At 40.3% G+C, this 13,298-nt stretch overlaps 2 protein-coding genes across 3 annotated transcripts in view; both read right to left on the reverse strand.

The window, feature by feature from the left end:
- Nucleotides 1–66: 66 nt before the first annotated feature.
- arhgef16 (Rho guanine nucleotide exchange factor (GEF) 16) lies at nt 67–8,174 on the reverse strand. 2 transcript variants are annotated; one of them, XM_067239012.1, is made up of 15 exons: nt 8,068–8,174; nt 6,753–7,430; nt 6,330–6,381; nt 5,703–5,869; nt 5,497–5,553; nt 4,892–5,052; nt 3,492–3,644; nt 3,234–3,363; nt 2,825–2,899; nt 2,435–2,527; nt 2,173–2,327; nt 1,224–1,406; nt 831–901; nt 629–730; nt 67–519 (listed from the first exon to the last, which is right to left on the reverse strand). In XM_067239012.1, the coding sequence occupies exons 2-15, from the start codon at nt 7,305–7,307 to the stop codon at nt 380–382; spliced, it is 2,094 nt and encodes a 697-aa protein (XP_067095113.1). In that variant the 5' UTR covers nt 7,308–7,430; nt 8,068–8,174; the 3' UTR covers nt 67–379. The 2 variants fall into 2 exon arrangements, with proteins under 2 accessions (XP_067095113.1, XP_067095114.1); XM_067239013.1 differs by lacking the exon at nt 8,068–8,174 and adding an exon at nt 7,840–7,856.
- A 2,549-nt stretch (nt 8,175–10,723) lies between these two features.
- The window catches only part of espn (espin), a 29,428-nt gene continuing 26,853 nt past the window's right edge, over nt 10,724–13,298 (reverse strand). The window contains exons 13-15 of the mRNA XM_067239011.1: nt 11,563–11,642; nt 11,210–11,221; nt 10,724–10,871 (exon numbers count right to left, since the gene is read on the reverse strand). Coding sequence (XP_067095112.1) covers nt 10,724–10,871; nt 11,210–11,221; nt 11,563–11,642 — 240 coding nt within the window. The remainder of the gene's footprint in view (nt 10,872–11,209; nt 11,222–11,562; nt 11,643–13,298) is intronic.

Here is a 13,298-nt window from a genome sequence, read left to right on the forward strand (position 1 = left end):
CTGGATAAAGTTAATCCATAGCATTCATTATGAAGCTTGAACTGGTGTAATTTTGAAATGTTCATGTTAAAAATACAAATGGATAGGTCACTGAAAAAAAAGACTTAATTTCACCATTTGTCATTGTGGTTATACTGCCAGCATTGGATCTACAACATGGTTTCAAGCTTGGATATGGACTGGCTTGTGACATGAAATACTTTATTACTGGCTATGGCATAGAAATCTTTGACATTTTATACATCTGCACAATATTAAAACTACTATGGACACAGCTGCACAATTACCAATCACATTATCAATGTTTTGTGCACACTATCAGAAAGATAACTGATATAAGATGGGAATGGCCAATTTGTTGTTGCTCTGTCAATGATGCTCAGACATTGGTTTCTTTTCGTAGGCGTTTCATCCTCTGAACATTGTTTTCCATTGCAGCACGGTTTGTAATCTCTGTGGCACAGCCAGCAGGAAACCAACCTCTCACTCCATCCCTCATCCTCTCCCCGTGGCACCAATCTACAGAATTAAAAAGTGTTTACTTAAGCTGTGAGGGGGCAGATGCATCATCTGCACATGCAATAATATAGATTATTCACAACATAACCTATTTAAAATGACGCCTTACCCTCCTCTCTCTGCAAGACTATCACCACCTCAGCCTGCTGTAGTCCCAGCTCATCTGGCTGCTTAGGCATGTATGCTTTGGTGGCCTCAAATTGAGGTAGGTCTGAAAACAAAACGGGGACCATTAGTGATTAAATGAAAAGGTAATCCTTACATCCCAAACTGAGAAAATGAAGTGGAACTCAACATGGACTCAATATTACCGTCTTTATTTGTGCTGTTCCCTGTTTGCTTGAGCTCCCGTAGAGCACTGACCCAGCGTGCTCGGTCCACTCTTGAATGAATATGAAGCATAACCATCAGACCAACATATACCCCTCAAAACAAAGTGTCGTTTCTTATGGAGTTTGTCAGTAGAGGGAGCCGGATGCTGTATCTTTGTCCCAGGTCTGCATGGAATGTTCCATGCATATATTGGCTAAGACACAAACATCTGGGATGACGGTTTAATAAAACCATGAAGAAGTAGACTTCAAATATCCATTACACGGATTATGTAAGGCATTTCTTGAGTATAGTGCTCTGTGGGTCACATTTTCACAATTTAAATGTCTTTAGGTCTGCATTCAATGTCCACATTTAAAAAAACAGGTTACCTGGATTCAGCCACTAGGGCAATGTGCTCTAGTCTGCCCTCACTGTTTCTTGTCATTTGCAGCCGAAGGGACAGTCCGAGGCTGGAGGCTCCCTTGTTGGGTGGAGACATCCGTTCCTCTGCCTCCTCCTTCACTTCCACATTCTCCAGAGTGGCGTAGTCCATCACCACATAGCTCTCTTCACTGGTTAGAAACACACAAACTTACATATTCAATACTTTTTTTATTGAAACAAAAACGTACAAAGAAGTTAATTAACATACAATTGTTGTTTATTTAATGTATTTATTATAGGCATATCCACATGCTATCAAAGCCAACAGTCACTAAGTATGTGACCTGAAAATGGTCATGGGAGCAAGGTTCCCGCTTGGTAAGTGATACCAGCATAGTGGGTTATTGCTTCCTCTCACCGTTGACATGCTAAGCAGGCACGTTCCCCCTCAGTCTCACTCTCCAGCTCGGCACAGTGAATGTAGTGACTGAGTGAGCTGAGCAGGCATGCTGCGAGGGGGGATAAAAGAATCCTAAGCATGCCAAGCACCACTCCCAGTCTCCCTCCTTCACCCCTCCCCCTGTCCTCCTAGTCCTCCCTTCTCAAGTTCCCTGTCATCCACCAGCTGGCCTTACTCAACCCCCTTTGTGGTCATGACCTCCATCTCTATTGGCTTAAATTGAAGGACACGACAGGCAACATCTCAATGGATAAGTGAATAAGTGCGCAAAACCACCATCAGAGCGGATCAGAAGACAAATCCTCCTAATCCTCTTCAGAAATGTGTTCTCCCATTATCATGTGATACCTATACATGCTAGATCAGAGCATCGACTGAGGAATGATTTGCAATTGGCTTTATTTATTTTGTACTTATTACCCCCCACCAACCCTCCTTCAAAAAAAAGATGAATCAAGAGTTAAGCAACAGTTGCCATTAGATCAGGTGCTCACCTCTTCTTCCTGGTGACGATGAGGACATCGTTAAAGAGAAACAGGTAATAGCTTTTATGACTGAAGGTCTTCCAGAAGATACTGAGCTCCTCTGTGCAGACTGCCAACTCCCCACGCTTCTGCAGCCATCGGGATGACGACACTAGAGGGAAGGGCTGGGGGCAGAACATGGCCAAAGAGGGAATGTTAGACAACATAATAGAAAAGTAGACGACTCACTGCATGTGTTGCCTACTGAGTAAACCTGTACTGGCCAACATACCTTGATCTTGCCGAAATCCATGTGCTTTTGGATAGTGTACATCTGCTCTGTCCTTTCCATCCTCCGGGCTCCGTCATTGCAGCTACTCACCAACTGATGGGATTTGCGCAAAACAATTCCATATGCTGAAACATTTTTATTGGTGACACAGAAAGATACACTTACAGATCCATTTTGGTTAGGGCTAACACAACTCAGGCTGTTGGAGCGGGTGTCTCTAGCATACATTTCAGCTTGGCATGAGATGTCAATCATTAATATGCGTTTGGTGTGTCGGACAAAAAGGTAAACATTTTCTTTTTCTATGGACTCAGCCTAGACTGCCAGATGGACAGTCTTTAAATGGACTTGTGTTCATGCATTGCAGAAGGTAAGCTCAAAAAACCCAACCTTGCTGATGGCTTTCAGGGCCCACACTGCAGCAAAGTACTCTGCGGTTTTGTCTGGGGTCTTCTGACAGATGGTCTAGGGAGGAAGCAGAGAGAGAGAGAGAGAGAGAGAGAGAGATGAGGCTGGGAGAGGGAGGACCTATAAATATAACATATATGTTTGTTCCAATACCTTCGGATATAAAAATGCAGGGCTGTAGCAGAGCATGGCCTCTAGAGGGCGTAAGGGTCTGTCGAGGATGCACAGTGCATGCCATCCCATTGTAAGAATACGGTCTAAACAACTTATAACCCATGCATACATGCTGAAATCCTCAGAAAATACCAAGGAGACTGAACAAAAACACGAGGTGTAGAGAATATGTTTGCAGCCTTACACTCAAACAGTAAGTCAGAATGTATTTACTTACATCAAGTAATAGTGGTAGACGTGTTACTCTCTGCATTGGCAGGATCAGGAAGGAGATCATAGGCAAGCCTCCACATTCACTGTTCCCTTCAATCTGCTTCAGAACCTCCTTGAAGGCAGTGTTACTAGCCCTGGTGTGCACACACAGACACACACATGATGAATGCTCATAGCTCACATCACTGAATGTTAAGTACAGGTAAATACAAGTGTTCCTAAATGATCTGATCTTTGGAGGTGCCCCTTCCCCCACACTCACAACAACTTCTGTAGCGTCCTCTGTTGGAAGGTTTCGTTGGAGCAGTACACAATGTACGGTTCAAAGTGGTGGGTGGAATGGTTCTGCACAATGTCGCTGATGTCCTGGATCACTGGGTTGGCATGGTGACGCCTCTCAAGGTCCTCAAAAAACCTGTAGACAGGAAAAGGGAGAGAATAAATAAATGTTCTCTACTCCCATGGCTGGGGTACCTGAATAATACAATAAATATCAGCATTACCTAAGGCCATACAACACAGAAGTACCATAATCCTGGGATTTTTATGAAAGCAAATAAATTGGGCAATTGTTGTTCGTTACCTAAACTTCCAGAGACTGACATAAGAGTAACATATTTTTATTTCAATTTGTTCTCTTCCATGCTCTAAAGGCATTTAATAAAAGTAACATACTGATACAAAGAAGTGGTTATGATCTAGTTATTTACTTTGTATTAGATATGAATATTCATAAAATCTCTCAAAGATAGCCATAATTTCAAATCCACACACAGGATTTTCCAACACTACCAACTACCTGTTTCCCTTCTAAGAAAACATAGTAAACTGACACTCATGCCATGGCTACAGCCCAACCCAAAGTGACACACACACACACACACAATCCCACACACACACAATCCACACACACACACACACACACACACACACAATCCCACACACACACAATCCCACTCACACACACAATCCCACACACTAGAAATGTTATAAGCATAAAGACATTTGCGATCTGTGCAATTGTGGTTATTAATATGACCATTTCAATCCTGTCAATAATCTAAATATTCTACATACATCACGCTTTACATATATATAGACCTTTCAGTTACTTCTATAAGCTTGCTGAATGCTCCTTAAACTTACCAAGTGGTAAAACCTGTTCGGCAGACAGGTTTCAACATGTTCCGGGGCTTCATAGAATCCTACAGAAATTCTAAAGAGAATATCTACACCCACTGAAACCCATTTGCAAGCACTCCACCAATCCTCGTGAGAATTTGGGGAGTTGCCACTTGCATGGCCATTATTATTTTGTCTAAAGGGGGTTAAAGCAATTGGTCTTTGTTGACAAGTAGTGAGCTCAAACAAGGACACAAATCCCCCCAAAAAATTGGGATAATGTTTCTGTAATACTTGTTTGCTTTATAATTATATATACACACAATTTTAAACATATATGCTAGTTATACCATCATCATTTTGTGGTCTGAGGTATAAATAGATGCTAAGATGTTTTTAATAGGTACATATTCTGATGCCAGTAAGGGGGACCTGGTTGTTGAATCCAACAGAAAATCCATGATGTAGACAGTTTATACTGATCATTCTGACCTACCACTAACGTAAAGCTGTCTCCCTCAGAAGTCAGAGAGCCCTTACCCTTTGCTGACATTGTTAATGACTGCAATGTTGGAGAAGAGGTGGTGGTGCTCTGTGGTGGTTAGTGTGCGCCTCAGTGCATCACTGTTCTTGAAGTGGCGCACCAGGATACTGAGACTGTGTAGGTACGAGTACTCCGATGTGATGATCTCAAAGATGGCCTGTCGCACAGCAATGATAGCAGAAGGCTCAGTATCTGGTTTGTTTTGCTGTTTTCACTGATGTTGTACAAAATCATCCAAGCAGATAATGAATGAGACATTCTTCCTGTAGAGTGTTTATGGACGTTGGAGGTAGAGTGGTATAATAAACTGGAGTAAAAAAACGGACTGACTGATAAAAGACTATGACATGTTGAGCCAGGTGTTGTTGACACAAAAGGGCTAGACAGGAGTAAACCGCCTGAGAAGGCCAACAAAGAGAAGGTGTGGCTCAGTACAGGGTAAACCTTGATATTGACAAGAATTAGGCTACAGTTTGACTGCCACTAAAGAGTCCTGGAGTCAAAGCTCATATACAGTGTTCAATAAAAAGCACTTAACTCCACTGGTATTCCCCCGCCCTCCCCTTTCTCTCTCTTTCTCGTTCGTTCACAACACAAATACCTCTTGCCGCTTCCGTTCCTCAGCTGAGATCATCTGAAGAATGCCTGTGTCTTTAATCTGAGTAGTCCAAAAAATACAAAAATAAAATGCATTGATGTTAGAACACCAAAAAGGTTTGGAATGAATACATGCTTTTGTCAGACTTTGTCATTCAGGAAACAGATATTCCTCCCTGGGAGGCCCCTCTGCCGCTCTGCCGCCCTGACCTGAGGTAGCTGGCTCCATGTGACCTGGGCAGGCCTGTAGCTCTTCACCACAATGCCCTGGTCCACAGGAGGCTCCAGCATCACAAAGTCATCCACCATCTCTTCTTCTGCATTCTGATTGGTGGAGTGTAATCCTCGCTCCTTGATTTCCTGGTAAAGCCGTGGATCTGACAGCCAATGATGTCATTACAAAATATGTCTTTATAACAATAGTCCTTGCCTGCAAATCAATCTGATCAAAAGTATAATAGGATAGGATAATCAATAGCTATGGCACTTAGTAACTAAGAGGCAATATAGGACTTTTGATATTAAGTATGCCAGCTGCAATGGTCTTAAATTGATTCATATTGCATTATCTTAAGCTTCCCTGAGTGTAACATGAACTAGAGGCATTGATATCCTCAAACAATTCTAACCATACTATCCTTATACTGTATGGACATATCACAAAAAATATCTTATTTTAGCCAACTGTTGTTAGACTAATGCCAGTCGAAATGACTGACTGACTGTGCAGGAAAATCATACACCCTGATGAGGTCATCCTCTCCATCTCTGATTGACTTGTTCCATTTCTCAAATGTTGAAGTGTATGTGTTGAATTCTGGATGGTCCTTGACATACCATCTTTGAAGGATCCCCCATGTTTCTGGTTCCTCTTCCTACCCAGGGTTCTCTGAGAGGGGAGGTAGGGACACAGCTTGAGTTAATCAGCCAAGAATGTGATGGCCTCTATTGACAGAAAGACACTAAACTTCCATCTTTCCCATCTGTGTCTTTTTGTCTCTTCTTTTTTTTCGTGTTCTCTCAACTTCTGTTACTACCATATTACTGCCTGTTATTAAATTTGTTACCATTATGTAAATATTTGTTATGACAGTGTATGAGACTGTAATGTTACTGTTGTACTTCCCTAATCAAAGGCACTAGCAATGGTGTAAAATAGGAAGCATTCCTGGAAATAAGACATCATATAATCTGAATCAACATCACAATTATAGCACTGTTGACTCAGGACTGCTAAACTGCTTGAGAACGCACACATACCTTTCTTCCAGGAGAAAAAACTGTTTTGGAGCTGGGGGTCCTATTGTCCTTCATGGGCTGGAGTGTGGCGGCACTCCCAGGACCTCCGGTCATGGCATCTATGTCTAAGCAGGTCACTGCTGCTTTGTAGGACTTGTTCCTCCGGGTCCTCCACAGAGAGAACTCGTCCCCCTCACTGTCATAGTCATCCCAGGACACTTCAGGTCCCAAAACTGAGTGACGACTCCGTGTGGATGGGCTAGGTGTTTCAAGTCCTACAGGAAAGGTGACTACTGTTGTGTGATGGCGGTTCTTAGGCCGGCTTGCCACTGCAAGGCCCTTAGGGATGAGCTGTCGTGTACCTAGCTTTAGTGCAGCTGGACTTTTGGTACTCAGCACCACCTTAGGCAGTTCACTCCCACCCTCCAATGACAGATGGGCTACTGAGAGATGGGCTTCGGAAATCGGTGAATCATCTGATTGGATGCAGTGGTTGTTACACACATCGGATTGTACATCTATTTCATGGTCAGAGGTGGAGCGGCACTCCATAATAAGTGGGGCCTCTTCACCCATAGAGCTGTCAGACGGCCTATTGAAAATGTGTATGCTCCTCTAGCTGTGTTGTGGTGCTATTGACTTCTGCTTGTATCTTTTTGCATCCGAGAATATTCACCATTAGTCAACCCCTTGGAAACCCTGTCAAGACAATGAAAGAAACAGTTTTAGATTCATGAAATTCTCAGCAATGTAGCAGAATGCCTTCACTCCTGTGTGGGACAAAATCTAAACGGTGGTGCAAAGACAGCCTAGTAGCCCATTATCTTACTGAAACTCGTGATTCCATTCTCAAATCAGAGCCGGTCGTGTTCATCCATTCCCAAAGAAATAGCATTGCAATCAACCCGTGACTCACCACTTACACGTACTCTCCCAGACGCTGCACTCGACTTTACAAAAGCAGATTAGCGCTCATCGTAAATCTGACCACACTGATACAAACGTTAATTTCAAACGAATCCCATAATTCTCTAATGTCTCTAAACCTTTCTGACTCTAAAACACGTTGTCTATCATTCTTAGCCTAGGGCTACTACTGTATACTTACCATGACTTTGTTTTATACGAAGTAGGTATTTGTTCACTCCCTGAAACACCAATCGCTTTATTAACAATACAAAACTAGTTTGACACTCGACAACAAACGTTGCGTAACAAGCGCTATTTTCTTCGCCAAAAAGTCGACATAAAAATATGTCCTAGGCGCATTCCCACGGTTCACGACTGAAATGCCACCCTTTTAAAGAAAAATGCATCTTATGCCAGTTGTGCTTACCTGTCAAAAGAAGAAATATCCTCTCCGGTAATTTTTTTGGGTGGGGTATTGGGTCCTTATTAATCTTAAAGCAAGTCTTTACAAAATGTTCAGCAAGGTTTCAGAGAAACTGTAACCTACGACAGGTTTCAATATGCTCCTTTTCACTTGACTTCCTCTTCAGTTTGCAAGTGTAATAGGGCCCTTCAATCTGTGCTCACAATTCTTATACGTCATTACAGGTGTGCCAATCATTTTTGTCAAATGGCTAACTCCATTTTCTCCTTTAACAACTAGGCTGTCTAACCAACTATTGAGTCACCTAACACGATATTTCCAGTTCGCCTTGTAAATCAACTTAATTACACGCCTACTAGTACCAAACAATAATGCTACAACTTCAAGCTAGACACAAACTTTTAAACCTGTGAATTGTGAAAATAATCATATTTACTAACTCTACTAATACGCTATAGTCAATCATTGTGTTTCAGATAGGTTAAAGGCAGGTTGAGACAATATATGAGTATTACATAAGCACCGGCCCCCTCTAGTGTTTGCTTTAACACATTACAACTGATGAGCAGGGCCAGTGGAGGCACAACATTGGATTAATTTGATAAGCACTCAATTTAAATTGCATGTACTGTATATTTCTTTACAAATATTTTCTAAACACACACTGTGATTAAAGTTTTATTTAATTCCATTTGACAGTCTGAAAATATTGGACATTAATGAACCGACGTTCTATGTAAGCAAGGCTCAGAACTGTAATATCATCTAGGCTAATATTGGAACAATGAACAAGTATTGAGGGTTACTATGTACAGTTTATGTATAGAAAATCTTCTAATGGCAATGACATCAACATAGCTTTTTAATTTAAACATCAATATGGCATCCAATGAAGTGAATTAAAATATTTCCAAATAATTACTCGGAAAGGACCATGTGTTTTATATGTGTGAGTCACTTGTAAAAATCTACATTCAACATACATAAAGTAAACCTATAGCATATTTTTGGATATTACTGGGCCCATATACACATTCAGAAAGACACATCCGGCACATTTCCAAGGTCCAACAACCTAGACACAACATCACAGTGCACACTCTATTCTATACAGACCTTAAATGTGTCTATGATCATTTTTTAAATATCCCAAATATGACATGCGATGTTTCTAAAAGTTTGGTCCCACAACAATTAGGCTGGTATTAGTTTTGGACTGGAAAAACTGTCTGCACACCTAGTAGCTCTCTAAGAGTCTATACCACACCGCTGCATGATCCACAGAGTATTCAGAATGTCAGTACTCTCAGACAGAAAGCACTCATCCAGTAAGGGGATCTGCACATTAAAGATTTACACCCTGAGTTAACGGGACAAACCAGAATAGATACAGAGTAATTGATTTATTTTCTGTTCTTCTGCAATATTCATTGTGCCTTGTGCTCTTTTATGATTTAATTGTTCACACATCCAATAAATTCCTTTCTTCTTGCTGAATTCTATTGTCGATTTTAAAACATATCGTCTCTCCTTGGCATATTGGGAAGTAATAAATTCCCTTGAGAGTATTGGACTTTACTTTCGGAATAATACATTTGATATCCATAAGACACAAAACGCACAACATTCACAATGGTCACAATAACTTAACATTTAAAGAAATGAATTGAAAAATATAAATGGGCTATTTGCTCAATATGATTAATTCAAAATGAGGCAAAGTTTGATATAAGTCAAATGAACCTCAACTATTTCATAGTTACAAGAGACATTTGACATTTTCAAAGAATGACTATAAAAAGGAGCCCCATCAATTCTTTCTGGATGTGTTTAGACCACTTGAAAGCATAACATTTCTGGCAGTTTAGACTAGAGATCATTCAGACAGTGCTACACAAGCTAAATAAGAAATAGCTTTTAAGTTGAGACCATAGATAGAAATCTCTATGGCAGTGTCCCAGTTGCAACTTTCTACATTATCAAATAACAATACAACACCTGCAGCAGATTTTTCCTAGCAAGCCTGTTTACCATGACACTTTCCAAACAAACATAAACTAGAACTCCTTTCGGTTCACGATTTATTAGTTTGTGTGTGTGACAGATGATAAGGAACCATGAAACATTTATTTTATCTCCAGACAATGGTAGTTAAAAAGTACAATTCTTAATCTGTTCCACCTATCCACCTGGTATACAAAACTGTGCTAATATGTGGTAATGTGTAGAAATGTAATAACCTATGACCATGTAAAATAACATCAAGTAAGTAAAGCTAATAGTGTGATTTGATTTGATTAAACACTAAGGATATTCATACAGTTTGGGTAAGTATGATTTTAGCAAAGAAAAAAGGGGAGCATCTATTCAACATGCTAATGTAGTCTTTTGAATCCGACAATCATCAGACAAAACTAATAATATCCTATAAATAGTGTGTCCAGAAGACCATCGTGGGGGTCCAGCTGTGTCAGGCTGGCCAAGCTGCAAAGCATGCATAGTAGTGGCAACCGTAGCATGGTCCTGATTAGCTAAGGTTGGAATGGAGAGGCCTATGCATTCCCCCCACTAGCATGGGGGAGGGATGATTGATGAAGGCGCAGGGCTTGGGAAATGATGGTAGGGAGTATGGAGGGGTTTACAAGCTTGAGAGGGTGTTCTACTGTTTTGCTATGTCCCCTTTCTTTAGGATGATCTGTCGTTGCCACGGTGCCAACTTGGTCTCGTCGTAACCCAGGGTCCGTATTCGCTCAAGCTCTGTCTTCTCCTCAGATTCCTTGGCCATTTTCGCTTGCTCCTGTTCTTTTCTGAATGCACAAATATGAAAGAGGCACAAGAAACAAGTATCATCCAATATGTATTGAAAGGTAACTGAACACATGGCTTTCCTTATCAGTATTGAATATTTAATTAACAGAACCACCTAAAACATTGTCAACAAGGTACCGCCAATGAGTTGGTGTTTCACCTGACAATAGAAGCCTAAAATGGCTGACCAAAAGATTGGAAACCTTGTTCCCAAATTAACATAATTTATTTCAAAATCAAGAAACATTTCATACCTTTTAGTAAAAAGAATAAACAGTGTTTTGATAGTGTATTCACTTAAAATATATATAAATACAAAATATAACATGTTTCTCACCTCTTTTGTTCCCTGCCCGACCCGGAGAATGTAAGCGCAGAAAGAAATTTAGATAATTGTGGATTAATACATGATATTCTACACAAAGCAGATGGGAATAAGTCATACATCAGGTTCATTTGCTGCATTCAAAAAAAAGGAAAAAAGATATCTGTTGAGAAAGAAGGTAGCTGTGAATATAAACATACAGCTCAGATTAGAACACAAATATAAGAACAGTAGGCATGGCAGAGGAGAGAAAAAACTAAGCACAACAGCATGAACTGAAATGAGACGGACAAAAAGAAGACAAAGTGAGGAACAGAGACAGTGAGAGGCTGAGGATGGGATGGCTGGCACCGCCTCTCACTCACTTCTCATCATCAAGTTTCTTCTTCATGATGTCCCTCCGCCATGCAGGCATGGATGCCAGTCGGGCTGCCTCCTCATCAACCTGCAGGGGGTGAAAGAGACAGGTACCAATACATCAGTAACCAGCCCATTTAATAGGATCAGAATATCATGGCTAAATGTTCAACACCGTCAACACACTTAGCACCTTACCATCCCTTAGTTTCCAGACATTTAACTCAGGTAATAATAATTTAGGCACACAGTCAAATAATTAATCAACATCTACTTTTTAGCCCAGCATTCTCAATTATCTATTCGTCACACCAGTCAAATAGTTTCACATATGACCTTCACATTCACACAGATGAATGAATGAGAGAAACATAACTATCTGTCAAGACTTGGACCAGAGATGGAATGTTGTATGATTTAGTACATCATCCATGTATAAAAACTGCTTCTTAAACACAGTGTCAGGCCATTCCAGACAGGACACACACACACCTGCAACTGGATCCTCTCCTCTCTCTAAGGTTGTAATCAGAGGTGGGTCCAAAAGAGAGAGGGGAGCCATCTTGGATGTCTTATCTTTGCTTCACTGCAGATACATTACCCCCTTCCTGATTCCACCCAGAAAACCATTTCACTAGTCAATAGTATCCAGGTAATGTTATCTACACATTGCATTTTTAATGATTCCCCTGGGAATTATAGAGTTGGATGAAAGCAAATCAAAGTGGCAAAATATACACAAACTGTCACCAGGAAAGTAAGTCTTAGACATATTTTATAATAGTGATACAAAGAAATGGTATCTATTGTTGTTGCATTGCTTATACACAGTAGTTTATCGATCTGTTAGACAACTTTGTACAGGCCATATTCAGTATATTCTATTGAAAATAAATTCCTCAAGCATAAGCTGACTTATACATAAAAAATACATATATTTTATGCTGGAAATCTATCATTTGTTATGTTCACTGTCTCCGTAAACAAGAATAGCATATTTCTTTTGAAGAAAGTAACAATTCCCTCAAAATGAAATGCACACTATTTGCATTTGAGTGGTTGGGTCAAGTATTAGTTTCTGGAATGACCAATATCTTTAAGTGTTGACTCTAACCTGTGCTGACATCTATGTATAGGACAATCTCTATGGTGACTGCCGCCCACATCTGAATGATAAGCCAAAAGTACATCAGGAGTCAGAGTAACCTTCTTATAGCTCCAGTAAGCCAGCACTAGCATGACAGCTGGCCACACTAAGAGGGTTACTTGGTGTATTCTGGATGTTAGTGAAGAGACACTATGAGAAAATGTGTCTGTTCTGTCACGACTGTGGTGGTGGTGGATTAGAAACATTAATTAAGATGTTGTAATTTAAAAGTGATGAGGATATAATTTTGTGGAAGTAAACATTTATCTTTAACAAACCCAAGTATTTGCAAAAATCTGACTTACTTAATTACTATAGATTACTACAAGGGTTACCACATCTGTTAACTGTGGAGATGTTACCATCGACCTGCGTAAAGAATGTCCCAAACCTTTATTGTTGAACAGATAATCTAAGAAATGCATAAAAACTTCCAGAAACACACTTTGAGATGAAAAAGTTTGATTATCAACAAAAAAGCATTACTAATAAATCATATATTGTGTTATGTTATGATACAAAAAAGTATATAAATACTACTTATGAACTATATGGCAGTGGTTCTCAAAGTGGGGTACCCGGATCCCTAGGGGTCCG

This window comes from Osmerus mordax, chromosome 7 (assembly GCF_038355195.1).
Source record: "Osmerus mordax isolate fOsmMor3 chromosome 7, fOsmMor3.pri, whole genome shotgun sequence".
Taxonomy (NCBI): domain Eukaryota; kingdom Metazoa; phylum Chordata; class Actinopteri; order Osmeriformes; family Osmeridae; genus Osmerus; species Osmerus mordax.

Bases quoted from the DNA above. Each gene is read 5' to 3' on its own strand.
- arhgef16 (XM_067239012.1), bottom strand. From the start codon at position 7,307: ATGGGTGAAGAGGCCCCACTTATTATGGAGTGCCGCTCCACCTCTGAC. The intron at 2,900-3,233 runs GTAAGTAAATAC...CTTCCTCCCTAG, and splicing joins GTCTACCACTATTACTTGAT to ACCATCTGTCAGAAGACCCC. The intron at 520-628 runs GTAAGGCGTCAT...TTAATTCTGTAG, and splicing joins AGTCTTGCAGAGAGAGGAGG to ATTGGTGCCACGGGGAGAGG.